Source organism: Myotis daubentonii, chromosome 3, assembly GCF_963259705.1.
Source record: "Myotis daubentonii chromosome 3, mMyoDau2.1, whole genome shotgun sequence".
Taxonomy (NCBI): Eukaryota; Metazoa; Chordata; class Mammalia; order Chiroptera; family Vespertilionidae; genus Myotis; species Myotis daubentonii.
The window spans coordinates 187,814,859-187,842,391 of NC_081842.1; the positions used below are offsets into that span (position 1 = coordinate 187,814,859).

Here is a 27,533-nt window from a genome sequence, read left to right on the forward strand (position 1 = left end):
CTTCTTACCCTACTTATCCTCTATAGGGGGGTCTGTAGCACCCTGGTGGAGTCCTATCCGTCCCGAGTGTGGGGTTCTCAATGGGGGGGGGGGGCTTACCTAAGGGAATCCTGTTCCAGGGGTTCCCAAAGGTGTGGACGGAGTCGGCGAAGACTATCCACCCTCTTCCTACGGTGGAGTCCGATCCGTCCCGAGTGCAGGGCGCTTACCTAGGGGTCCCTGTTCGGGCGCCATATGCTGGGGTCCAGCCCCAGTGGGTCCAGGGGTCCCCAAAGGTGTGGACGGAGTCGGCGAAGAAGGAATGGCACGGGAACAGTGTTCAGTTGATCAGCAGCCTAGCCAGGATCTCTAGCCCGGATCTCCAGGGAGGTTCTGCTTCAGATTTCCAGCGAGGTTCTGTAGCCATGTTCCCTCGCTAGGTTCTCCAGCCAGGTTCTGTCCAGGCTCTCCAGTCAGGTTCAGTGTCCAGGTTCCAGTCAGGTTCTCCTGCCAATCTCTGTAGTCAGGTTCAGTCCAGGATCCCTTGCCATGTTCTCCCGCTAGGCTCTGTCTCTAGGCTCCGAGGCCAGTCCCTCTCCAGGATCCTCCGGCATGCTCTCTCCAGCGAAGTTCTTCTGTCTCTAGGCTCCGTGTAGGCTCTGTCTTCTTGATTCTGTTCTAAGTTCTGTGTTCTGAGTTCTGAGTGTTTCTGTCTTGTTACAACTGTATTTATACCAGTTGATTCAATCCTATCAATCTCTATTACAAAGGTTAGGGCGTTTCTTATCTCCATTCCAGGGAGAAAAGATTATGTAGTTTAAGCATGATTGTTCGTAGTTAAAGGGATTAATTACCCGCCTGGCACTTAGTTGAGGGGTTTTATTCCCTCCCTAACTTCAGGGGAAAATCCCTACCTGGGGAAAACAACCTTTCTCAGAGACCTTGGTTAAAACACATAGTGCCAAGAAGGTGAGCAAACATATTAAGAACAGTATGCCATATATACCAGGTCCCTTGAAACAGCAAGCATGGACCGGCTCCCGGCACTCTGCCTCCCACCCACCCTGCTCAGAAACCTGTGTTGTTCTGAAGAGCCCTGGGCTCTGGGCACGGGACCGTTGCATGAGCTCCAGCTCTTCTGGCTGCACACGGGGGGCCCCCAGCGGGTTTTTGGTGACACCAAAAGTATTTAAAAGGGCTTTTATTGATTTTTTTCCTTAAGGCCGACACTCTATCTACTGAGCCAAACCCGTTAGGGCTTGAAAGGGCTTTTAAATTCCAAAGCACTATAGGATTGTTTGCTAAGACCATGTTCCAAGGGAAAAATGAGATAAAATGTTTGAAGGCTCTATGTAAAATATTAAATGCTGATCACTTACTTATTAGGGTGATACTGTGATGACACAGAAGCTGAAAGCTTTCCTTGGGCCTTCTAGATAAAGATAATGGTGTTCATTTCCCATGAAGTCTCGCCTGGGTCTCAAACTCAGCCAAACAAGGATTATCTCTAAAACAATGTTCCACAATGGAAGAAAGCCTGGGTTTGGATTCTGATGACACAGGTTCTGGGCATAGTTTTGCTGCAAACGGTTATGTGCCTTTGGGAAAGTTGCTGAAACCCACATCTGATCAAGACAATGCCTCCTGTGCCCCACCTTAAGCCCAGTGTCTTTAGGATTGTCTTTTGACTTCTCCAAGAGTTGAGAAACCGACTGGTCTTTTCCTGGGGTCCCTAGGGTCCCACAATCTGTAGCTGCTTAAGAAAAGAATGCAAAGACCTGCAGGCAAGGAGCGTCCGTCTGGGAAGGTCAGAGGCTGGCTGAGTTGCCTGGAAAAGCCGATGACTGTAGGGCACAATCGGAGCGTCTCCTTGATGCACATTGTAGTGTATGTCATCTTGCCCAGATGGTCCCTGTGAATACAAGGGAAGAAGGGAAAGGAACTCAGACTCCACATCCAGTTGGTAAATATTGATTTCTCTTCCTACTTGATGTTTGTTCCTGGTAAATATCATCCTCATGTTAAAGTTATTTTTCCCATGCTTTATGCAACAGAATTTTAAAGTGGAACTCCTTCCCAGCGGATGAAGAACCAAACAGATACCAAATATCCTCATTACAAAGTGAGGTGCTAAAGTCCTGGAAAAGGATTTGCTAAGTAGATTTCTGAAAACCAGTTTTACAAACCTTCGCTCATTATACAAATCCAGAATGTATAAGGAGCGGCTAAGGATTGAAGAGAAGAGGCTTGAGAGTTTTGATAGGAAAAAAAAAAATGCTTTCAAGAGAAGTGCTGGAATGCTGGAGTGCCATGGAGAAGTTAAGTCAAAGGGGCTTCAAGAGGATCAGTTCGGTGATCTGATGTGTGCTCCCTGGAGTTTGGGGAGCACAGGATGGATAGAAAAAGCCATGACTCTGAACAGACAGAGGCAATGGAGAGCTACAGGAACAAAGCAAGAATGCTCCCATGTGTCCTGTGGGCCAATGAACTGGTCAGAGGGAGAGCTCTGGGACCAGCTTGAGGGGAACTCTAGGACAAGAATTCCCTTGCTCCACCCTTGCAAAGTCCCTGTGAGGGAATCTCCAAGAAATCCACAGGGGCAACTATTGAGAACAAAAGGAAGTATTTGAATATCTACCAAGCTCAGAGGGCAAGATCACAACAGTACCAGCGGCTTTCTCCTTATGCTCTCGCCCTTCTGGCCCATTTCTAGAAGGGTCAGAAACAGCAGGGGAGGGGAAGAGCTGGTGAATAAGAGGAAGCCAACCATAAGCCCCTCACCCATCACTGGCTTCCAGACCAAAAGAAGTACTGAGCTGGGTAGGGAGAGGGTGATGCTCCTAGTGAACAGGAAATTTAAGTTTTTAATATTCCACTGGGCCAGACAGCTTAATTATTGGAATGAGAATGCTCTTTTGATTTAAATCAATCAGAATATGTGAGGTTCACTCCTGATTTCACACCGAAAGAACCTGCCCCACATAGCAAGTTTCAAGAGTTGGCAGGAGAAGAACAAAGTTTTTGTTGTTGTTATTTTGTTTATTAAATATATTTTTATTGATTTCAGAGAAGAAGAGAGAGAGGTAGAGAGAGAGAGAAACATCAATTGAGAAAGAATCATTGATTGGCTGCCTCATGCACGCCCCCCACCAGGAATGAACCCTGCAACCTAGCATGTGCCCTGACCAGGAATTGAACCGTGACCTCCTGGTTCATAAGTTGACGCTCAACCACTGAGCCACGCTGGTCGGGCAAGAACAAAGTTTTTCATTTGCACCCCCGCTAGTCAGGTTGGTTTAATAAAATAATTGCATATAGTATTTAATCTATTTGCTCTATTGTATTTCTATTTGCTTTTCTGATTACTTATTTTGAATGCAGACTTTGATCATTCTGTAATGTGAAATCTTAATTTTGAGCACTTTCTTCCTTGAGCCCAGAATAAAAAGATTCATGTACTCAGTCTGGAACTTGGCATATTTAAGAAAACAATGCTGTCCATCATAGCCCTGGTGTATAAAGAAGAGAGGAATTTTAACCCAAAGCAGAAATGGGCTAAGAAGCCAGATAAAAACATTGAACAAATTTTCAGCTTTCCAGAAACTTCTTTTTGTAGTATGACTTTATCTGTCTAAAGGAATTATCAATTCTCAGAATGCTATGTACAAATTTCATTAAGTATAACTATAAGGCCATATTTATACTAACAAAAGGTTAATATGCTAATTAGGCCCAGAGACCTTCTGGGAGAATTTCGGACGTCCTTTGTGACAAAGCCATGGTGGTGGGGTTGAGGCAGAGGTGGTTAGGGGTGATCAGGCCAGGAGGGGAGAGCAGTTGGGGGTGATCAGGCTGGCAGGGGGGGCAGTTGGTGGTGAACAGTCCAGCAGGCAAAGTGGTTAGGGATGATCAGGCAGGCAGGCAGGTGAGTGGTTGGGAACCAGTGGTCCCGGATTGAGAGAGGGATGTCCGACTGCTAGTTTAGGCCTGATCCCTGTAAAATCGGGCCTAAACCTGCAGGCAGACATCCCCCGAGGAGTCCCAGATTGGAGAGGGTGCAGGCTGGGCTAAGGGATACCCCCCTCCCCATGCAAGAATTTCATGCACCGGGCCACTAGTTATAGAATAAAAATACCTTTATTCACTATAATATAATTGCCATTAATCTCATTAAAACAAATGATAGTAAAAAGATCCTCTGTACTTTTTTTTCTCACCTGGGAAATATTTTTTGTTGCTTTTACATTTTACATAAACCCAATGAGAACAAGAAAGATCACTAGTTGAGTTGTATATATATCTACCATAATCAAGGTTAAAATATCTAATTACTGTTGGGAGATGGTATACAGTGTTTTCAACTTCAATGAATGAATGAAAATGACTAATCAACACTGCATTTTGTGCTATATTGATCAGACCTTTAATTTATAGTAGGAAATGACTTTTTTTTAAAATAAAAAGTGAGATCTCTACTATACCCATATACATTCAAATTTTCATTTACAAATGTTCTAGTTGAGGTGACCTTTGTATTTGAAATATGAGGATTTCCCTCTAACCATGGGGCCACATTACCCTTAGCATTTCTATTTTTTGGCCCCTCTGACCAGCAAAACAATGCTATGTGAAATACCTAGCTAGAATGAAGAGAGTGTTCTTTGCAAACAGCATGTTTAAGGGGAAAATTCATAACCTGGGCTTCATTAACAGCAAGATATGCTCGAGGTCTAGCAAAATGAAGTTTTCCACCTGACTACCTCCTGCCCATCCTATAAGAGGTACCTTAAGCGTCAGATCTTCTAGGAAGTATTCTTGCGACCCCCATGCCAGCTGAGGCACCTGTCTTCTAAGTGGTTGCTAGCACATATCTCTCATCCTTATCATGCCATTCTGCAATTATCTGTATAGGGGGTGAGCTCAATGAGAGTAGGACCCACACCAAATCTTGCATGTAGTTTTAGTGCCTCAGTATTTAAAATGTCCTCAGTCCATATTTGCTAAACTCAACTTCAGTGTGCATCATTTAGTACTATGTTCAAAGTCCAAAGCCAACCCTGAAGAGTAAAGAGGAGACAGGAGAGACTTAAATGACACAGACACTCATTCAGGTCTCTCAGAAGAGGAGCCCCACTTGAGCCCCACCACTCAAGCTCTAAATGCAAGTTTCCAGATCAACGCCCCATTTCCAATGCACCAGAAATTGGGTGAAAGAAACAAATAAGATATTTCACACACTACTGCTTAGAAAAACAATGAAACATGTAACTTATGGATACATGAACCTCTTTGGCAAAAGGGAAAAGGATAGCTTTGGGCCCTCTAGAGAAAGAGAAGAATGGGAGCCTCCCTCTTCTGTTTCTACATACACATCTTTTGAAGCACTAGTCACCAAGGTTCCAGAAGGAGAAAGAAGAAAGCAAAATCCTAGGAGGAAAACAGGATGAATTGTTTAGGGATGCAGAATCTTACCAGGTGATGGAAGACTCATCCCCCAGGATGCCCATGATCTCCTCCCGGCATCTCTCCTGATGCTCAGGGTTCTGAGCCAGGTGGTAGAGGAGCCAGGCAAGGCTCCCTCCTACGGTGTCTTGCCCTGCCACCATGAACGTGTTCACCTCAGCATACAGGTCAGCATCTGAGAAGCTGTTGCCTTGTTCATCCTAGAAAGTACAATAGAGGTATGCAATTTCAGTTTATAGATGTTAGGAGCTCCAATCAAAATAATGGATTTATGAAAAAAATTATCATTTCCAATACAAGTTTCAATTTTATTTTCTTTTTTAAATTTCTTTATTAAGTTGTTACATATGTGTCCTTATCCCCACATTACCCTTCATCCCCCCCACACATGCCCTCACCTCCCTGTTGTCTGTGTCCATTGGTTAGGCCTATATACTTGCATATAAGTCCTTTGGTTGATCTCTCCCCCTTACCCCTTCCCTCCCCTACCTTCCCTCTGAGGTTTGACGGTCTGATCGATGCTTCAATTTTAACTCAGTTCAACAAATATATTCTTCAAGTCACACTTTGCCTAGAGCATAAAGGAGGACCAAAGCTAGAAAAGGACAGTAGGCCTTGCAAATAGTTCCTCCAATCATCCTATCAGACTTACCCAGCACCTCATCATCAACATTTTATCAGCTTACCTGTGATCCATTTCCTTGTTTTCCTGAACTATCATGCATCTTTATGATAGTAATCAAATCTTATCAAATCAGTAAAAAATGTAGTCCAGCCTGACTTTCTCTAATGACAAAGCTGAAGATCTTCAATTCTATTTTTACCTCAGATTGTATGGAGCCAGCCCATCAATTAAAAAATATTGTTAAATTTAGTTGACCAGTTTTGCATTTGTCTCCTCTGCTCCCACTCATCCACCTACCCACACAGTTAATTAGATATATGAGCAGGCTCAGAAATTTGAAAGATTTACCTGGGCAGAAAGTAAAATATCCAGAAAATCCCGAAACTTCTTATTGCCAGTTTTACCATGCTCCTTCTTGTCCTTGAGGGCTTTCCTTCTCTCATGGATTATTTGGTCTGTGGTACAATAATTCCCCATTATCAAAGTGACAATGAAGTAAATAAAAGAAAATAAATTTTAGAGCAAGCCATGGCCCATAAATAACTTCAAATCTTGCCCAATTTCCTGAGATATGAGTGGGTATATCTATTAAACAGATTTAATTTTGCAGATATTTATTTTCCTATCAAATGACAATTTAATAAATATATATTTTATTGATTTTTTTACAGAGAGGAAGGGAGAGGAATAGAGAGTTAGAAACATCAATGAAAGAGAAACATTGATCAGCTGCCTCCTGCAAACCCCCTACTAGGGATGTGCCCACAACCAAGGTATATGGCCTTGACCTGAATCGAACCTGGGACCCTTCGGTCCACAGGCCGACGCTCTATCCACTGAGCCAAACCAGTTAGGACTCAAATGACAATTTTTGATCAAAGCTCCAAAGACTGAGGCTTTGAGACAAGATGGCAGAATAAGTAAATGTTGTGCCTGCCTGCTTTTATTATTACCTCAAAATAGCAATCCTATCTAATAAAAGACAAAAAGGGTAATTGACCATACCTTCACTACACTTCCCTTTGACTAATCAGCACCATATGCAAATTAACCGCCATCAAAGACGCCATCCGGTTCTGTGTGCTGCCCTGGGCAGCCGGGCTTAGGCAGTGCGATGGCGTCACCTAAGCCCCGCACCAGCTGGGACCCCCGTGTGCCACCTAAGCCCCATGAGCCTAAGCCCTGCCCCCAGCTGGGACTCCCTTGTGCCGCCTAAGCCCCGTTGCCAGCTGGGACCCCATAGCGATCTCAGATGAGGCAAGTGTGGGGGGTGGCTCGCCCCCAGGTGGGCCTGCTCCTGGGATCACCATGGCAATCTCAGACGAGGCAAGTGTGGAGGCCAGGCAGCCCCCAGGTGGGCCTGCAGTCTCTGCAGTGATCCGGTGATCCATGAGCAGGAAAGGACAGCCTGCAGGCAGCACCCCACCATGGCCACAGCTCAAGGGAGAGAAAAACATGCAGTGGAGGCCAGGAGCCTGAGAGATCAACACAGAGGGGCTCCTGCTCCAAGCCTCCACGGTGTGGCTGGGGGAAGGCCCCCAGCAGACACACACACACACACACACACACACAGGACGCCGGCTCCGAGCCTCCAATGCAGCTGGGGGCAGGCCCCAAGCAGAAACACACACACACACACACACACACACACACACACACACACACACAGGACACCTGCTCCAAGCCCCTGCTGTCAGACTGTGGCCGTCAGTAGTACATCCACTGAGGGCTCCCAGACTGAGGGGCAGGCTGGGCTGAGGGAACCCCACCCCCCATGCACAAATTTCATGCACTGGGCCTCTAGTTAGTTATAGAAAAACCACCTTTGAGAACCACCTGAACACTAGCTGACTAGAACTCCTATAATCAAGCATATAAAGAAGAAGCCATGTTGAGACTGCTGAGAGGGGTGGAGATGCAAAACGAGCTTGTACCACACCCACATGTTGTAGTTAACAATTGGGAGGGACATGAATGGGCCAACAGCACCAAATACTCAACTACAACAGAAGGGCTCACATCACCCATACAAGAGACATTCTTGGAGCACCTAGCACAGGTGATAAGGAGAGTGCAACACTGAGCCCCACAGACACCTACTACAAAAGATCACAATTACAAGATAGGGAGACCTAGCAGATCTACCTAATACACAGAGACAAACACATACAGGCAGACAAAATGGGGAAACAAACAAATGTACCCCAAATGAAAGAACAAAAGAAATCCCCAGAAAAACAACTAAGTGAAATGGAGACAATTACGTTCAAAACAAAGGTTATAAGGATGCTCAAGGAATTTAGGAAGAACAGTGGAGGATCTTAGTGAGAACTTAAAGAGATAGTAAGCATTAAAAAGGACAGTGAAACCATAAAAAATAACTAGTCAGAAATGAAGAATACAATATCTTAAATGAAGAATATACTAGAAGGAATCAACAGCAGGTTAGATGAAACAGAGGATAATAGTGTCAACAATAAAAATGAAGTAAAAAAGAAAAACAACTTAGAGATTCAGAGGACAAGATAATATCTAAGTACAGCAACAAAGTGCTGGCCAGTAGATGAGTGAATAAAAAGCTGTGGTACATTTACACAATTGAATACCAGTAGGCCATAAAATAAAAATTAAAAAAAAGGAAATCTTACCCTTTGAATCAGCATGGATGGACCTGGAGAACATTATGCTAAGTGAAATATGCCAGTCAGAGAAAAATAAATACCATATGATTTCAGTCATATGTGGAATCTAATGAACAAAAAAACTAACAAACAAAAAAGAGAAAGACTTATAGAGAGCAGGCTGACAGCTGTTGGGGGTGAGGGAGGATTGAGTGAGGAAAGTGGGGAAGAGATAGATAGATAGATAGATAGATAGATAGATAGATAGATAGATAGATAGATAGAAATTCCTTCATAGACACAGACAACAGTGTGGTGATTGCTGGGGATAGGATTGCTGGGGGTAGGGAAGGTGGGTGGAAGTGGAGGAGGGAATAGGGGGGGATAAATGGTGGTGGAAAAAAACATTTTCAAGAGAGTAGATAGATGATAGATAGATACATAGATAGATAGATAGATAGATAGATAGATAGATAGATAGATATCTCTATCTTTAAAAAATAAAATTATAAAACAAAAAAGAATTATAAAAATGAGGAAACTCCAAGGTAACTCATAGGGGTACCAGGAGGAGAAGAGAGAGAGCAAAGAATCAAGAACTTATTTGAAGAAATAATAGGTAAAAACTTCCCTAACTTGGTAAAGGAAAAAGACCACCTGTCCAGGAAGCACAAGGGGTGCCAATTAAGATGAACTCAAAGAGGTACACACCAATACACATTACAATTAAAATGACAAAGGCTAGAGACAAAGAGAATCTTAAGAGCGGCAAGAGAAAGATAGTTCCATACAAAGGAGCTCCCACAGACTGTCAGCTGATATTTCAACAGAAACACTTCAGGCCATAAGGAATTGGCATGAAATATTCAAAGTAATGAAAAGCAAATACCTAAAACCAACACTACTCTATCCAGTAAGGCTATACAATTAAAGGTGAAATAAAGAGCTTCTCAGAGAAAAAAAAAAAGCTAAAGGAGTTCATTGCCACCAAATCAGTATTATAAGAAATATTAAAGGGTCTTCTTTAAGAAGAAGAAAAAAGGGGAACATAGTTATAAAGACTAACAGGGCAATAAATATGTACCTATCAATCACTACTTTAAATGTAAATGGATTGAATGCTCCAATCGAAAGACATAGGGTAGTTGAATGGATAAGCAACAAGATCCATATATATGCTGCCTACAAGAGATGCATTTCAGATTGAAAGATATATACAGTCTGAAAGTAAAGGGTGGAAAAAGATATTTCATGCAAATGAAAACAATTAAAAAAGCTGAGTTAGCAATACGTATATCAAACAAAATAGATTTCTTTTTTAAAATCCTCACCAGAGGATATGCTTAGAAACAGGAAGGAAGATAGATAGATAGACAGGTAGATAGATAGATAGATAGATAAATAGATAGATAGATAGATAGATAGATAAACATTGAGAGAGAAACATTGATCGGTTGACTTCCATACATGTTCTAACCAGGGATTGAACCCACAGCCCAGGTGTGTGCCCAGACTTGGAATCAAACCAGAAACCTTTTGGTTCATAAGACAACACTCAACCAACTGAGCCACTCCAGCTGGGCCAGACAAAATAGACTTTAAAACAAAGGCTATACTAAGAGATAAAGAAGGACATTTCATAATAATAAAGGATCAATCAAACAAGAATATATAACCCTTGTAAACATTTATGCACCCAATGCAGGATCAACTAGATAGAAAGGTAATAATGACAGATATAAAGGGACAGACCAGTTATAGTAGGAGACTTTAACACCCCATTGAAATCAATTGATAGATCACCAAACAGAAAAACAGTGGCTGTAAATGGTACATTATACCAGATGGATTTAACTTAATATTTTCAGAACATTTTATACCAAAGCAGCAGAATGTACATGGAATATTTTCTAGGATAGACCACATGTTAGGCTACAAAACAAGTCCCAATGCATTTAAGAAGGTTGAAATCATATTGAACATTTTCTCTATGCAACTAGATCACAGTGGTATGCAACTAGAAATCAATTATAAGAAGAAAACTAAAAAACACACAAACACATGGAGGCTAAATAACATGCTACTAAACAATGAATAGGTTAACAATGAGATCAAGGAAGAACTCAAAAGATACCTGAGACAAATGATAATGAAAACATTATGACCCCAAATCTATGGGACACAGCCAATGCAGTTCTAAGAAGGAAATTCATAGCAATATAGACTTTCCTCAAGAAACAAGAAAAATCTCAAATAAACAATCTATCAAAGGAACTAGGAAAAGAACAACAAACCCCCAAGTAAGTAGAAGGAAAAAATTATAAAGGGCAGATTGGGAATAATGAAATAGAGTCCAAGAAACAATATAAAAGATAAATGAAACCAAGAGCTGACTCCTTGAAAAAACAAACAAAATTTATAAATATATAAGCAGTCTTACCAATAAAAAGGAGAGAGAACCCAAATAAATAAAATCAGAAGTGAAAGATGACAACTGACATCGTAAAAATATAAAAGGTTATAAGAAAATACTACGAACAATTATATGCCAACAAATTGGACAACCTGGAAGAAATGGATAACTTCCCAGAAACACAATCTTTCAAGACTGAAGCAAAAAGAAACTCTTACCAGACTGATTACAACTAATGAAATCAAAGCAGTAATCAAAAATCTCCTAACCAACATAAATACTGGACCAAATGGTTTCATGGGTGAATTTTACCAAATATTCAAAGAAGAACTAACACCTATCCTTCTCAAAGTATTTCAAAAAATTGAAGAGGAGGAGGGAAGACTCCCAAGCTCCTTTTATAAAGCCAACATTACCCTGATTCCAAAACCAGACAAATACTTTACAAAAGAGGAAATTATAGACCAATATCCCTCATGACCATAAATATAAAAATTAACAAAATATTAGCAAACCGAAATCAGCAGTACATTAAATAGATCATACACCATGATCAAGTGGGATTTATTCCTGGGATGCAAGGTCAATTCAGTATCCACAAATCAATTGATTGGTTGTAATGTGATAAACTACATAAACAAAATGAAGGATAAAAATCATATGATCATATTAATAGATGCAGAAGAAGCATTTGACAAAATCCAACATCCATTTATAATAATTCTCAGCAAAGTGGGAATAGAGGAAACATACATTAGCATAATAAAGGCTATATATGACAAACCCACAGCCAATATCATACTCAACAGTGAAAAGCTAAAAGTGTTTCCTTAAAATAAAGAACAAGACAAGTATGTCCACTTTCATCACTTCTATTCAACATAGTATTGGAAGGCCTAGCTACAGCAATCAGATAAGAAAAAGAAATAAAAGGCATCCAAATTGGAAAGGAAAAAATAAAACTGTCATTATTTGCAGATGACATGATACCATACATAAAAAAATCCAAAAGAGTCCACAAAAATAATATTAGAACTGATAAATTAATTCAGTAAAGCAATAAGACAAAAATTAATGTACTGAAATTGGTTGCATTTTTATATGCCAACAATGAACTATCAGAGAATTGAAGCAAACAATCCCATTTAAAACTGCATTAGAAAAAAATAAATAAAATACCTAGGGATAAATTTAACCAAGGAGGTAAAATACCTGTAATCAGAAAATTAAAAATGTTGAAAAAAGAAATTAAGAATATACAAATAAATGCAAGTATACATTGTTCTCATGGAAGAATTAGCATTATTAAAGTGTACATACTACCCAAAGCAATCTGTAGATTCAATGCAATCCCTATTAAAATACCAGTAGCATTTTTTTTTTTGCAAAACCAGAATAAATAATCCAAAAATTTATATTGCATCACAAAAGACCCCAAATAGTCACAGCAATTTTGCAAAAGGACAAAATTGGAGGTATCACATTACCTGATATCAAGTTATACTACCAGGTTATAGTTATCTTACTGCCTTGGAGAAAACATAGGCAGTAAACTCTCTGACATTGTTCTTAGTAATATTTTTTTTCTGATTATTCTCGTTAGGCAAAAGAAACAAAAGAGACTGGCATAGCTCAGCATTGACCTATGAACCAAGAAGTCACAGTTCGACTCCCAGTTGGGGCACATGCCCAGGTTTTGGGCTCAGTCCCTAGTGTGAGGTGTGCAGGAGGCAGCTGATCAATGATTCTCTCTCATCATTGATGCATCTCTCTCTCTCTCTCTCCTCTCCCTTTCTTGTTATTTAATCCACTCATCTGCTGATGGACACTTAGGCTGTTTACAAATATTAACTATTATAAATTGTGCTGCTATGAACATAGGGGTACATATATCCCTTCTAATTAGTGTTTTCGGTTTCTTGGGATATATTCCTAGAAGTGGGATTAGTGGGCCAAACGGGAGTTCCATTTTTAACTTTTTGAGGAAACTCCATAATGTCTTCCACAATGGATGCACCAGTTTGCATTTCCACCAGCAGTGCATGAGGGTTCCTTTTTCTCCACATCCTCTCCAGCACTTGTCATTTGTTGATTTGTTGATGATAGCCATTCTGACAGGTGTGAGGTTGTACCTCATTGTTGTTTTGATTTGCATCTCTTGGATGATTTGTGATTTTGAGCATGTTTTCATATGTCTCTTGGCCTCTGTATGTCCTCTTTCAAAAAGTGTCTACTTAGGTCCTTTGCCCATTTTTTGATTGGATCGTTTATCTTCCTTTTGTTAAGTTGTATGAGTTCTCTGTAAATTTTGGAGACTAAACCCTTATCTGAAATAGCATTGGTAAATATGTTCTTCCATGCAGTGGGCTTTCTTGTTGTTTTGTTGATGGTTTCTTTTGCTGTGTAGAAGTTTTTTATTTTGAAATAGTCCCATTGGTTTATTTTCTCCTTAGTCTCCATTGTCCTAAAAGCTGTGCTAGTAAAGATATTGTTATGACATATGTCTGATATTTTGCTGCCTATGGAGTCTTGTAGGATTTTTATGGTTTCTCATCTTATATTTAAGTCCTTTAGCCATTTTGAGTTTGTTTTGTGTATGGTATAAGTTGGTGATAAGTTTCATTTTTTTTTGTCTGTATCTGACCAAATTTCCCAACACCATTTATTGAAGAGACTTTCTTGACTCCATTGTATGCACTTGCCTCCTTTGTAAAATATTAATTGAGAATAATGGCTTAGGTCAATTTATGGGTTCTTTGATCTGTTCCATTGGTCTATATGTCTGTTCTTGTGCCTGTACCAGGCAGTTTTGAGAACCGTGGCTTGGTAATATAGCTTGATATCTGGTAATGTGATCCCTTCATCTTTGTTCTTCTTTCTCAGGATTGCTGTGGCTATTCAGGGTCTTTTTTTTATTCCAAATGAATTTTTGGAGAGTTTGTTCTAGATCTTTGAAATATGCCATTGGTATTTTAATGGGAATTGCATTGACTCTGTATATTGCTTTGGGTTGCATGGACATTTTAATGATGTTGATTCTACCAATCCATGAACATGGTATGTTCTTCCATCTGATTATGTCCTCCTCTATGTCTTTTTCAATGTCCTGTAGTTTTCTGAGTACAGGTCTTTTACCTCCTTAGTTAAGTTTATTCCTAGGTATTTTAATTTTTTTATTGCAATGGTAAATGGGATTTTCTTTTTAAGTTTCTCTTTCTGTGAGCTCATTATTGGTGTATAAAAAGGCCATAGATTTCTGGGTGTTAATTTTATATACTGCTACATTGCTGAATTCATTTATTAGGTCTAGTAGTTTTTTGATGGAGTCTTTGGGGTTTTCTATGTATAGATCATGTCATCTATGAATAAGGACAGTTTTACTTCTTTTCCCTTTGGATGCCTTTTATTTCTTCTTGTCTGATCGCTATGACTAGCATTTCCAATACTATATAGAACAGGAGTGTTGAAAGTGGGCATCCTTGTCTTATTTCTGTTCTTAGGGGAAATGGATTTAGTTTTTTTCCCATTGAGTATGATGTTGACTGTAGGTTTGTCATAAAAGGCTTTCATTATGTTGAGGTATGATCCCTCTATTCCCAGTTTGCTGAAACTTTTTAATCAAGAAAGGGTGTTGGATTTTGTCAAATGCTTTTTCTGCATCGATTGATATGATTATGTGATTTTTGTCCCTCAATTTGTTTATGTGATGTATCACACTTATTGATTTGCAGATATTGTATACCATCTTTGCATCCCTGGAATAAATCCCACTTTTTCATGGTGTATAACCTTCCTAATGTAATGCTGGACTCGATTTGCTAGAATTTTGTTGAGGATTTTAGCATCTATGTTCATCAAGGATATTGGCCTGTACTCTTTTTTTGCGCTGTCTTTGTCTGTTTTCAGAATTAGGCTAATGCTGGCTTCATAGAAAGAGCTTGGGAGTGTGCCTTCCTCCTAAATTTTTTGGAATAGTCTGAGGAGGATAGTTCCTCTTTGAATGCTTGGTAGAACTCTCCTGTAAAGCTATCCAGACCAGAACTTTTGTTTGCTGGAAGATTTTTGATCACTGCTTCAATTTCTTCAGTAGTTATCAGCCTATTCAATTTTTTTTTATTCTTCCTGATTGAGTTTTGGGAACTTGTATTTTTCTAAGAATATGTCCATTTTTCTACGTTGTCCATTTTGTTGGAATAGAGTTGTTCATAGTATTTTTTCATAATCATTTGTATTTCTGTGGGATTGGTTGTTACTTCACCTCTTTCATTTCTGATTTTGTTTATTTGGGTCCTCTCTATTTGCCTTTTGACAAGCCTGGCTAGAGGTTCATTAATCTTGGTTATCCTTTTCAAAGAACTAGCTCTTGGTTTTGTTGATCTTTTATACTTTTTTTTTTGGTCTCTATGTCATTTATTTCCACTCTGATCTTTATTATTTCCCTCTTTTTGCATAGGTGGGCTTTTCTTATTGCTCTCTTTCTAACTCTTTGATTTGTAGGGTTAAATAATTTATTATCTTTTATTTTTCTTGTTTTTTGAGGTAGGCCTGTGGAGCTATGAACTTCCTTCTCAAGACTGCTTTCACTGTGTCTCATAGATTTTGGATTGTTGTATTTTCATTGTCGTTTGTTACCAGGATGCTTTTTATTTCTTCTTTGATCTCTTTGGTAACCCAATTGTTGTTTAATAGTATGCTAATTAGCCTCCAAGTGTTTGATTTTTTTCATTGTTTTTAATATAGTTGATTTCTAATTTCATGCCATTATGATCTGAGAAGATGCTTGATATGATTTCTATATTCTTGAATTTGAAGAGACTTTTCCTGTGTCCCAATATGTGGTCTATCTTTGAAAATGACCTGTGTGCATTTGAGAAGAATGTATATTCTGTGGCTTTGGGGTGAAATGTTCTATAGATGTCAATTAATTCCATCTGATCTAGTGAGTCATTTAGGATAGATGTTTCTTTGCTGATTTTTTGTTTAGAGGATTTATCCAGTGGTGTTAGTAGGGTATTAAAGTCCCTTACTATGACTGTATAGCTGTTGACCTCTCCCTTGATGTTTTCCAGAAGTTTTCTTACGCATTTGGGTGCTCCTGTATTGAGTGCATATATGGTTATCATAGTTATATCTTCTTGTTAAATTGTTCCCTTTAGTATTATGAAGTGGCATTTCTTATCTCTGGTTATGGCATTTACTTTGAGGTCTAATTTGTCAGATATAAGTATTGCTACCCCAGCTTTTTTTTTTCATTTCCATTCGCTTGAAAATTTCTTTTTCCATCCCTTCACTATCAGTTTGTGTGAGTGCTTTGTTCTGAGGTGGGTCTCTGGTACACAGCAGATATATGGGTCATGTTTTCTCATCCATTCAGCTAATCTATGTCTTTTGATTGGGGCATTTAATCCATTTACATTTAAAGTTATTATCGATAGGTACTTGTTTGTCGCCATTTTTATTATTTATGCCTGTGTTTCTTCTTCCCTTCCTATTCCTTCTTTTTATAGCAGTCCCTTTAGCTTTTCTTGCATTGCTGGTAATAAACTCCCTTAGTCCTTTTTTGTCTGTGAAGCTCCTGATTTCATCTTCAATTTTGATTGATAGCCTTGCTGGTTATAGTATTCTTGGATTCAGACCCTTGCTGTGCATGACTTTGTATATTTCATTCCATTCCCTTCTGGCCTCATGTGTTTCTGTTGAGAAATCAGTCACTAGTCTGATGGGGGAATCCCTTGTAGGTCACTTTCTGCCTCTCTCTGGCAGCCTTTAAGATTCTTACTTTGTCGTTGGTGTTTGCCAATTTAATTATAATGTGTCTTGGTGTCAGTCTTTTTGGGTTCACCTTGTTTGGGACTCTGTGAGCTTCTTGAACTTGTGTGAGTGTTTTCTTCCCAACGTTAGGGAAGTTTTCTGTCATTATTTCTTCAAACAGGTTTTCTATTCCTTGTTCAGTTTCCTCTCCTTCTGTCACCCCTGTTATGCAAATGTTGTTTCATTTTGTGTTGTCTCAAAGCTCCCTTAGGCTCTCCTCCTGCTTATTTAAGTTTTTTTTTCCAGTTGCTGCTCTGCTTGGGTATATTTTCCTACCTTGTCTTCTGGCTCACTGATGCAGTCTTCCACTTCTTCTAATCTGCTATTGATGTTTTCTATTGTATTCTTTATTGCAGCGATGTCATTCTTCATTTCTTTTTGGTACTTCATTTCCTCTTGGTTTCTTACGCATGTTGTTAAATTTGTCTTCCAATCTTTTCAGCGTCCTTATGACCATTGTTCTGAATTCTTTCTCTGAAATATTGCTTGCTTCCATTTTGTTTACTTCCTTTTCTGGTGATTCCTCCTTTTCTTTTGTATGGAGGGTGTTTCTTTGTCTCTCCATTTTCCCTACTCTCAGGGTGTCTGGTTATGAAGTTCACTCTCTACTGCGTTGACTTAAAGGCACAAAATACAACATGACAAGACACAAGACAGAGGGCATCAAACACGAATGTATTCACGATACCAATAACCTCAAATAAAGGTGACCACCAGAGAAAAGAGAATTAGGGGAGAGAAAAGAGTGCAAAAATGATATTGAGAAAGAGAAAAAGCTAAGAGAGAAAAGAAAGAGAAGAAAAAAGAAGGGGAAGAAGTATATGTATATGGGGAGAAAACTCAAAAAACCCGACAACTAATCTAAAAAATGCAAACAACGAATACCCAAAAAAGAAGGAGGGAAGCAGAATCTGAAGAGGCAGAACTTATTTTCAGCATGAAAGGTCAAGTAATTGAATGAATGGGGAAATAGCCACAATTCAGTATAGAGGAGGGAGAAAGAGAGTGAGTGTATAAGAAGAAAAGTAAAAAGCAAAATACAAAAAAATTGAAATATATATATATATATATATATATGTATATATATATATGAAAATTTGTATATATGTGTATAATTTTTCCCCCTTTCTTTAGTCTATCTATCTATGTATTCATCTATTTTTGGAAAAGGATAATAGAGAGTAGATAGTCCTGAGTTGGTCATTGAAACTAATTAAGTTATTAGTAGAAGAGAACAAGCAAGGGGAGAAAAAAGAGAAGCATAAAAAAACAGGAAAAAAACCAAACTACTAAAGAATCAAACAAACAAACAACAACAAGACAGGAAGAAAGAAAAAAAATTTGACTAGTGAAGAAAGAGAAAAGAGAAGTGTGCATGGACTTGGAGTAGGGGATAGGAAATCAGATATATGAGTAAGGTCAATTTTTAACAGGGAGTAAAAAGAAATGGTAGAGAAAAACTAAAGCAGGAACAAGGTAAGAGAAACAGGATGAAAAAGGGAAAAGTGAGGAAAAAAGTGTTGGCATAAAGGAAAAATCGAGATAGAGTAAAATAATGCTAAAATAAAAATAAAAATAGAATGTAGAACACTAATCCAATAAAATTAAAATAAAATAAAGAAAAAATAAAATAAAACTTTAGAAAATGGTGACATAATAGTAATAATAATTAAAAATAACAATATAATAATAAAAATGTAAAATAAAGTGAAAAAAATGTTAGTTTCTTAAGTAAAAGATAAAAAATAAAAAAGTGAAGTAGTGAAGTTCATTCGCTTCAGAGGAGCTTCAATGACCCATGGGTTTAAGACCTTCTCTACTGTTCTGCCTGGCATATCTGTTTCCTGTTAGGAAGTCAGTACAGTGTTGAAGTTCCCAGAGATCCACCGCTCCTCTGCGTCATAAGCCACAGCCTTGATTTCAAGCAGGTGGACTCACTCTGCTCACTTTGTTTCTCTGCCTGCCTTCAGTTGTATTTGCACAAGCATCTATTCTGACACAGCTCCTGGGTGGCGGTGTTTCTGTATTAGTTTCTGGGACCAAATGGCCCCTCAACCCAGTCCCCTAGGGCTCCCTGGGGGTGTTTAGGCCTTTCCTTTCCCTGCTGCTCTTAAGACTGGATTGGAGGGATGGACTGTCCTAGAGCTGGTTTCCTGCTCATTTCTCCCCATTCTTCTCCCCAATTTCCACAAAAACCACCTTCCTCTGCAGTGTTGGTGAGTGTTTTTAATTGGAAGATCCATGTACTGGGTTTAGCAAACAAAAGCAAGGAAGTAAAAAGGACAAAGCAACTGTGCTGCCTCGCATCTTTCTCCCCCCGGCACTGCACAGCCAATATTGAACTTCAGGCTGCCTTTCTGGGCACAGTCTCCCATGGCTGTGAGCTTAGATCTAGCGTCCCCCACTTCCAGCAGCCCTGTGGACCCCCTTCCACATTTGAGGGCTACACTGACCCCAAGGGCCACAGATTTGGTGCAGTACAGTCTCCCTCTGGGATTCTAGTCCCAGCTGCATGCGTTTCTCCCCCCAGCCCAGACCCAGATCCCACCTCTCTCCAGGCGATCTGATACAGAGAACATTTTGATGGTTGCCAAATGGGAGGGGGAGGGAAGCTGGATGAAAAAGGTGAAGGGATTAAGAATTACAAATTGAAAGTTACAAAATAGTCAAGGGGATGTAAACTACAGCATAGGGGATTTCCTATATAATAAAATGCTAATATGCAAATTGACCAAACAGCAGAATGACCGGTCACTATGACGTGCACTGACCACCAGAAGGCAAACGCTCAATACAGGAGCTGTTCCCTGGTGATCAGTGTGCACCCACAGGGGGAGTACCACTCAGCCAGAAGCTGGGCTCATGGCTGATGAGCTCAGCGGTGGTGGCAGGAGCCTCTTCTGCTTCTGCGGTAGCAGTAAGGATGTCAGGGAGCGGCCTAGCCATCAGTCAGACATCCCCCAAGGGCTCCTGGACTGTAAGAGGGTGCAGGCTGGGCTGAAGGACCACCCCCCGACGAGTGTACAAATTTCATGCACCAGGCCTCTAGTCAATACTACTGTAATAGTATGTATGGTGTACTAGAGTTACTGGGGGGCTTACTTTGAAAGTTATATAAGTGTATAACCATTATGCTGCATATTTGAAACTAATATAACATTGAATGTCAGTTGTAATTGAAAGAAATTTAAAATTTAACATTTAATTTTTTCCCTAACACTTTGCATTTTTTAATCATAATTATTTAATATCAGGAAAATGTAAACATTTTTTCACCAAGTCCTATGTTGATGCCACAAAATCCACTCTTATTTATTCCAATGAGGCATATAAATATTAACATTTTCTATGTGGGCCATCACGGGAACAGGTTTGAGAACTGCTATGCATAATGCCTATTTGTGTCTTAAATTGTTTCTAATCTGCTTATCTGAGTGTCCTTCTAACAATATCTATGTTCATGTATTTATATGTGTGTGAGTGTGCATGTTTAGGTGTATCTTGCAAATTTCCTAGGGAAAATATATATTACTAGAGGTCCGGTACATTAATTCACGCACAGGTGGGGTCCCTTGGCCTGGCCGGGGACTGGTGCTGATGTGGGGGGTGACCGGCTGGGGAAGGAACCACGGGATGTTGGCTGGCCGGCCCCCCTGGGGCTGATCGGGTGGGTTCCTGCATTGAATGTCTGCCCCCTGGTAGTCAGTGTGCATCATAGCAACTGGTCGACCAGTCATTCAGCCGCTTAGCTTTTATAAACATAGACTAGAGCAGTGATGGCAAACCTTTTGAGCTCAGCGTGTCAGCATTTTGAAAAACCCTAACTTAACTCTGGTGCCATGCTACATATAGAAATTTTTTGATATTTGCAACCATAGTAAAACAAAGATTTATATTTTTGATATTTATGTTATATATTTAAATGCCATTTAACAAAGAAAAATCAACCAAAAAAAATGAGTTCGCGTGTCACCTCGGACATGCATGTCATAGGTTCGCCATCACTGGACTAGAGGCGTGGTGCATGAAAATTCGTGCCCTCTGTGGTGGGGGGGGAGGTCTCTCAACCCAGTCTGCATGCTCTCACAATTTAGGACCCCATAGGGAGGGGCCAAGAGGCCAGTCTGATCACAGCATGGCTCTGGCTCCCCAGAGCCTGAGGGCGGGGGGAGGGACCAAGAGGCCAGTCCAATGGCAGCATGGCTCTGTTCCCACAGCTCCTTCCCGCCGCCATGCCATGGTATGGGGCCCACAGCTCTTCCTGCTTCCACACTGTGGGCATCCAGGACCCAGCACCGACTCCCACATGGGCCACCGGGACCCAGGACGGACTCCTGCCATGCCACCGGGACCCAGGACCGACTTCCGCTGTGCCAGCTGGGACCCAGGACCAACTCCCACCACAGGCCACCGGGACCCAGGACTGACTTCTGCCACGCCGCCCGGGACCCTAACCTGGTGTTTGGTCATTCATCCAGACGTTTCAGTTGTGATGGACCCTGGCTCTTTATATATTAGGATATTTAATGTTGATTCAATTCCAGGAAATGTTCAAAGTGCTTTACAAATATAAACATATTTCATCATCACCACAAACCTATGAGTTACATCCTTTTTTATCTCCATTTTATAGATGAAACTGATACAAAGCAGTAACTTGCCCAAAGTCACACTGCTAGTAATTGGTAGAGCTAAAGGAGGATTAATTAACTGTTTGATAAATATTTTCTATTGTTATGTTCATTAAAAGTAATATTGAATTGTTTAGAAAGTTTAATCTATTTCAACTTCTTTGTTTATGTTTTATTAAAACTATATAATTTTGAAACAAGCTTTTAAAACTTATTTTATTTTTTTATTCTGGTAATAATGCTTATTAGAGATTAACCCACTTAATGCATTTTAATCGTACACTGCAGTATTGTTAACTGCAGGCACGATGTTGTAGAGCAGCTCTCTGGAACTTATTTGTCTTCCAACACTAAACTTCATACCAATTGGATAACTCACCATCTCCCCCTTCTTTGATTGTATGTCCCTGTTTATTCTGTTTCCCTATTCATTCCTGTGTTGCATGAATATTTTTCATTTGTTATTATTACTGCAAGCATGGTGCAAATAGCCAAATGCTATTTATGCTTTGAAACATTAAGTGCCCACTTGTTACATTTGTATTAATAAAAATTGTGCATAATAAAAATTATAGAATACATTGAAAACTTCTCTCTCATAAGACACTACTATGAATGTGGCAAACTTCTTTAAAGGACTTGCATTTAAAAGCTCCATTAACAACAAGAATTCTTTCTCTTTTCACAACCAGATACCCAGTAAATGGCTGAATTATGTATCATTGGCTTATGCCTCTACACAGACACAATACAGTTATGACAACGTATGCACTCAGGCAACCCAAACCCAAGACATACCTGTGTACTGATGCAAATTGTTGATTATCTTCTTTAAGTGGCGCTTCTTAGGGCTGAATTTGAAAATTATATCATAGTGATATAAGAAACTGTAAATGCGGTTATAGATGATTTCACTGCCTTCAGTTAACCCTTTAGTATAATGATCATGGGTACTAGAGAGAAAGTGGAGATAACATGTCAATAGGTGACTCTGATAATGGCAAACAAATGTGGGTTGTTGGGTTTTTTTGCCCTCCTGTCACTAACCTGTTTATCTGGCAGTTGGTCTCCTGGCTGAAAGTGCATTTCATGAGTGTGTCCAGGCTCATCAAGCTGATGTCCTCAAAAACCTCCAAAACTGATTCCTGAGTGCCACAAATCTTCTCCCATTTATCCTGAAACAGGAAGTCAAGATCAACATCACCATCCAAGTGCCTTTGTGTGACCCTGCCCTTATGATGTAAGGGAGACAACCCTAACCTAGCAGGAGCCAAAATTCATCCAAGCAAACAAGCTAAATGTTTACTTAGCATCAGGAAGGGGGGAAAATGCACCCAGCTGGGTGAGAAAGAGCATGGAGCCAACCGGATGCCCAGTAAATGGCTGAATTAAGTATCGTTGGCCTTTCAGTTATTACCATAACTCTGCCTTTAAACAGATAAGATCCTATTGAAACAGATAATCCCTGATACTAGACCCATAATTACAAGGAGTCTGCCCAGGGCTTCCTCTACCCTCAGTCCCCAAACTGCTAGGCTCCCTCACCCCATTACTACTTCCAACCACCATAATTGTACTTAGAATAAACTTGGAACATTAAAAGTAAAAATACTAATAAGTCTAAATGTTTAAGTTCAGAGCAACTGACATTTATTGAGTGACAATACCTATAGCTAGGTGCTAAGGATTTGGAGGCCACACAAAAAAAGGCTAAGAGATGTTTTTAAAGTTTTTACCTAAGTGTCAACTGTTTAGTCAATTGCTATCACCCTGAATGATGTAAGTTTTACCGAGTACAGAAGTGAGTTTAGAAGAAAGGAGAACCAAGGGGAGGCTCAATGCTGGAGGCACTTTGGCACAATTCAGCAGAAGGAAGAGCGGTGAGAGGAATCTCAGGGAAATGTGGGACTGAGAAGTGAGGGAGACAGAAATGGTCGACTGAAATGGTGATAAAATCAAAGGCCACCACTGGCTGATATGAAATTGTGAGCCAAGCTGCATAGCACCAGAATCTGAAGAGCATGCCCCCTCTCACTCTAACCTGCACCTCAAGTTCTCTGCCTCGACTGGTACTTACTTACTTTCACCACAGTCCCAGCAGACTGGAGGGAAAATCCGCTTCTCTGAGCTTGGCTGAGAACCCAGCCAATCAGTGGTTCTCTCGTGCAGAAAGAAATAGGCATGCAGATGAAGGTGGAAGAAAACTTTGGCTTGTTTATGGGGTTGGAAGTGTTTCCAATGAAACTGTCTTAGTACATTATTAGTCTGATTTTTAAATAAGTACAATTTAAAAATGTATCATTCACACCTGGAGTTTATGAATAGAACTCATTTATAAACCAGGGACTGCCCATAGGAAGTCCTCCGCATCCTCTCATGCCCCTTTGGAAGAGTGTAAATCAGCTCCTAATGATCCTCCTTGAGGAAACTCACATCTGTGACTTTAATGTAGACACTTATCATTTGCCTGGTAATTTATGGCTACCAGGCAAGTCCATTACAACCTCCAAACATTTGTTCATACTAACCTAACTCACTCTGCCTAAGTTTCCTCATCCATATTATTCACATATTCAAGTCCAGCTCAGAGTTCATGATAAATGTGTCTCCTCTGAATTTGAAGCAATTATAGCTACTCCAGATTTCCTTACCTGTCATCTATAGCATTTATCATTGGAATCTTACTACTTTGATTTACTGCCATAGGATCTCAAAATATATCTAAGACTGTCAACCAGATCTTCCTCTTTTTTGTCACTCCAAAAAACATAGCAAAGGTTTACATAGACACCTATTACTTAGAGGGTACTTGCACATTGGTTGATTTCTAGAAATCATCCCCCTTTGACTTTCACTACCCACTACACATATGTCTAATCCATTTCCTGTTGTATTTTGCAACACATCAGAACACTTTTTTTTTCTTTTTTATTGATTTTTTACAGAGAGGAAGGGAGAGGGATAGAGAGTTAGAAACATTGATGAGAGAGAAACATCCATTAGCTGCCTCCTGCACACTCCCTACTGGGGGTGTGCCCGAAACCAAGGTACATGCCCTTTACTGGAATTGAACCCGGGACACTGAGCCAAACCGGTCAGGCAGGGCCACATCAGAACACTTTTATCCCTTCACTTACCAGCATTACGTTTACAGACTGGGCCATCACGCTGGTGTGGGATTTCAGGATGTTAAAATTGAATGCAGGAGTTATTAGGCGCCGGTGCTGGAACCACCTGATTCCATTTAGACTCAGTAGTCCTTCTCCTTGAGACATAAGAGGCACAAATGCATTTTATTAGAAGGAGAGGTGAGGAACAGACATCATGGAGTGATCATGATGTACAGTCATGACGTAATAGAATGTCAAAGTAGTGCTCATATATTAAGATCAAGGTGAATTTTGATGCTTACATCTGCGATGAATGTAGTTAGCATTGTCAGCAATCCACTTTACGAAACCTTATGAGAGTGTTCATACTGAAATCAGCAGTTACTACCTGTGTAATAATTGAGTAAGCCACTTAACCTTCCTAAGGCTTGATTTTCTCAATGACCAAGTGTGATAATAAATATCTACTTCACTGTGTTTCTGTGCATATTAAATGAAGATGTATATGTAAGGCACCTTGCCTGGTCTCTAGCTGACAGTGGAGACACAGCAGATATTCATCTTCTCTCACTCCAAACCAACCCATAAACTATACTGTGAACACAAAATTCATAAGGAACTGGACAAGAGTGTCCATTATGTCCCCAGATAGCTCCTCCTTGAGCCCTCGTCAGTGCTTCACACCCATGAATGATACAAACAGAAAACACTCATCAAGGCTAGTGCCTCATAATCTTCTGTTACCAGGGAGGTCATTAAAGATTTGGCTTTAAAAGAAAGTTAAAGCATATCCTATATAATAAAAGCCTAATATGCTAAGTGTCTGGTTGACCAGTCGGCCATTCAACCAATCAAAGTGTAATATGCTAATGATATGCTAAGGCCACCCAACTGCTCGCTATGACTCGCACCAACCGTAGACAGTTGACTTGTTGATCAGTCCCTATACCACCAGGGGGCAGACACTCCAACTGGTAGGCCAGCTTGCTGCTGGGGTCTGGCTGATTGGGACTTAGTGAGACAGGCCGGACATGCCCTGGAGCCCTCTCGCGGTCCCTCCCTGGCTCACCAATCTCCAGCGTCCTTCCCCAGCCCCAATCATACACTAGTGGGGTCCCTTGGCCTGGCCTGCACGCTTTTGCAATCCGAGACCCCTCAGGGGATGTCAGAGAGCCAGTTTTGGCCTGATCCTGCAGGCCAGGTCAAGGGACCCCACTGGTGCATGAAATTCGTTCACCGGGCCTCTAGTTAATATATGATTGCCATCCTTCATTGAGGGCTTAAACATACCAGGCTTGCAATGCATGGTCGGGCACTGATATGCAGGCAGCTATTACAATCAATCCTGAAAATGTTTCATTTAATCCTCTCAACAGTCCAGAGATGTAACTCTCTTCCTCATCATCAAAGGTGAGGAAACAGAGGCTTAGCGAGATTAATTGACTTCCCCAAGACCAAACTCAACTAGTCAGTCGGGGGCTGTCTTCCAATTCAAGTAGTTCTAAATCCAAAACCCATGTCCTTTCACTTAATTCCTTTCTTGTCTAACATAAATACCCATTACATAACTAAAAGGCTTAATTTATCTGCTCATGGGATATTTCCAAACTGTACTTTGGAGCAAAATTTTACTGATTTGCATACAGAAGTAGAGGAAGTCCAAAAAGAAAGGGAAGGAGCCAAGAAAACAAGAGAAGAAAGAATAAAATAAAAAATACTGATGGCTAGGCTGCAATTTTAAAGACAGAGATGGTACAGATACACACATATGCTGCCTTGAGAATGAGATTTCAGGGACAGAACTAGACAAGGAGGATTCCTGGGAAGTTGTGCTGTTACCATAGCACTCCCTCCTGACCTTCCCCTAGATAACTTGCAGTGTAGGTCTACCATACTCTTAATGCTTTTGAATTCCAACATGAGTTTCTTTGGAATGCTCTACTATAGCAAGGGGGCTTCTAGCAAGTGAGTGGGTCACATACATACCGAGTAATGGAGTCAAGTACTTGTACAAGTACTGGGACTTGGGATCTGCAGAGTCAAGCAGAGGAAACAAAAGACAGCATTAGAGGAAAATTATCAAAGTTGGTGAAGGTTTTCTCATTTGCTCACATTAACCCCAAATAGTCAGTAAAAGGAAACCCAGGGCTCACTCTTGCAGACCTTGGCAGGTGGAGAGGTTGGGGAGTTGACAAAACTCTTGGTTCAGGAATCAGAGAACAGCAAACCCCATGAGGCAGACATTGCACAAACCCAGAACCTTTCCTCATTTACACTTCCTACATTGGACACAGAGATTACCCGCAGGTTACAAACTGTCCAGAACAGGAGTTGGGACAACATATTATATGGTGTTTTTTTGGTAGGGAGGGGGGAAAAGGGGGACGGGGAATGACAACAGGGGTTGGGGAAACACCAGAAAGCAAGGTATAAGTGCCACTTGTGGTTCTCATGAACTCTAACGTGGTGTTTTACATCTCCTGTTCTTTAAGAGACAAACATGAAACCAATCTGGAGAACTGCTAAAAATACTGAAGATTTTGCTAAAAGTAATGGAGAAATGGCACAGGGAAGAAAGATCTGAATATCACACCTTAATTTACAAAGTTGATGGAACAAAAGCTGGACATTTAATTTTGTGCTATGAAATAATGTACTGTGGAAGCCTTGAAAAAGAATTGGATGGAGGAGTCAGAGAACTTGTGCTCCAAAGGGAACACAGTTGAGAAATATGCAAAAAACGAAAACAAAATGTGGACCACAGTGGAGAGGTTAGCCTGAGTAAAGCAATGATCTGGCATTCAGGGCTATATACTGAATTGGCACAGGCAGAGCTACTTCTGAATCCCTCTGAACACTTACCCTCAAGAAAGGGGCCAG

General features: G+C 40.3%; 1 protein-coding gene across 1 annotated transcript in view; it reads right to left on the minus strand.

The window, feature by feature from the left end:
* Positions 1–27,533, minus strand: part of LOC132231119 (cytochrome P450 4X1) — a 45,667-nt gene that overhangs the window by 7,333 nt on the left and 10,801 nt on the right. Inside the window, exons 3-9 of the mRNA XM_059689678.1 lie at positions 26,640–26,684; positions 24,681–24,808; positions 22,591–22,718; positions 22,342–22,496; positions 6,416–6,522; positions 5,452–5,642; positions 1,758–1,891 (exon numbers count right to left, since the gene is read on the minus strand). Coding sequence (XP_059545661.1) covers positions 1,758–1,891; positions 5,452–5,642; positions 6,416–6,522; positions 22,342–22,496; positions 22,591–22,718; positions 24,681–24,808; positions 26,640–26,684 — 888 coding nt within the window. The remainder of the gene's footprint in view (positions 1–1,757; positions 1,892–5,451; positions 5,643–6,415; positions 6,523–22,341; positions 22,497–22,590; positions 22,719–24,680; positions 24,809–26,639; positions 26,685–27,533) is intronic.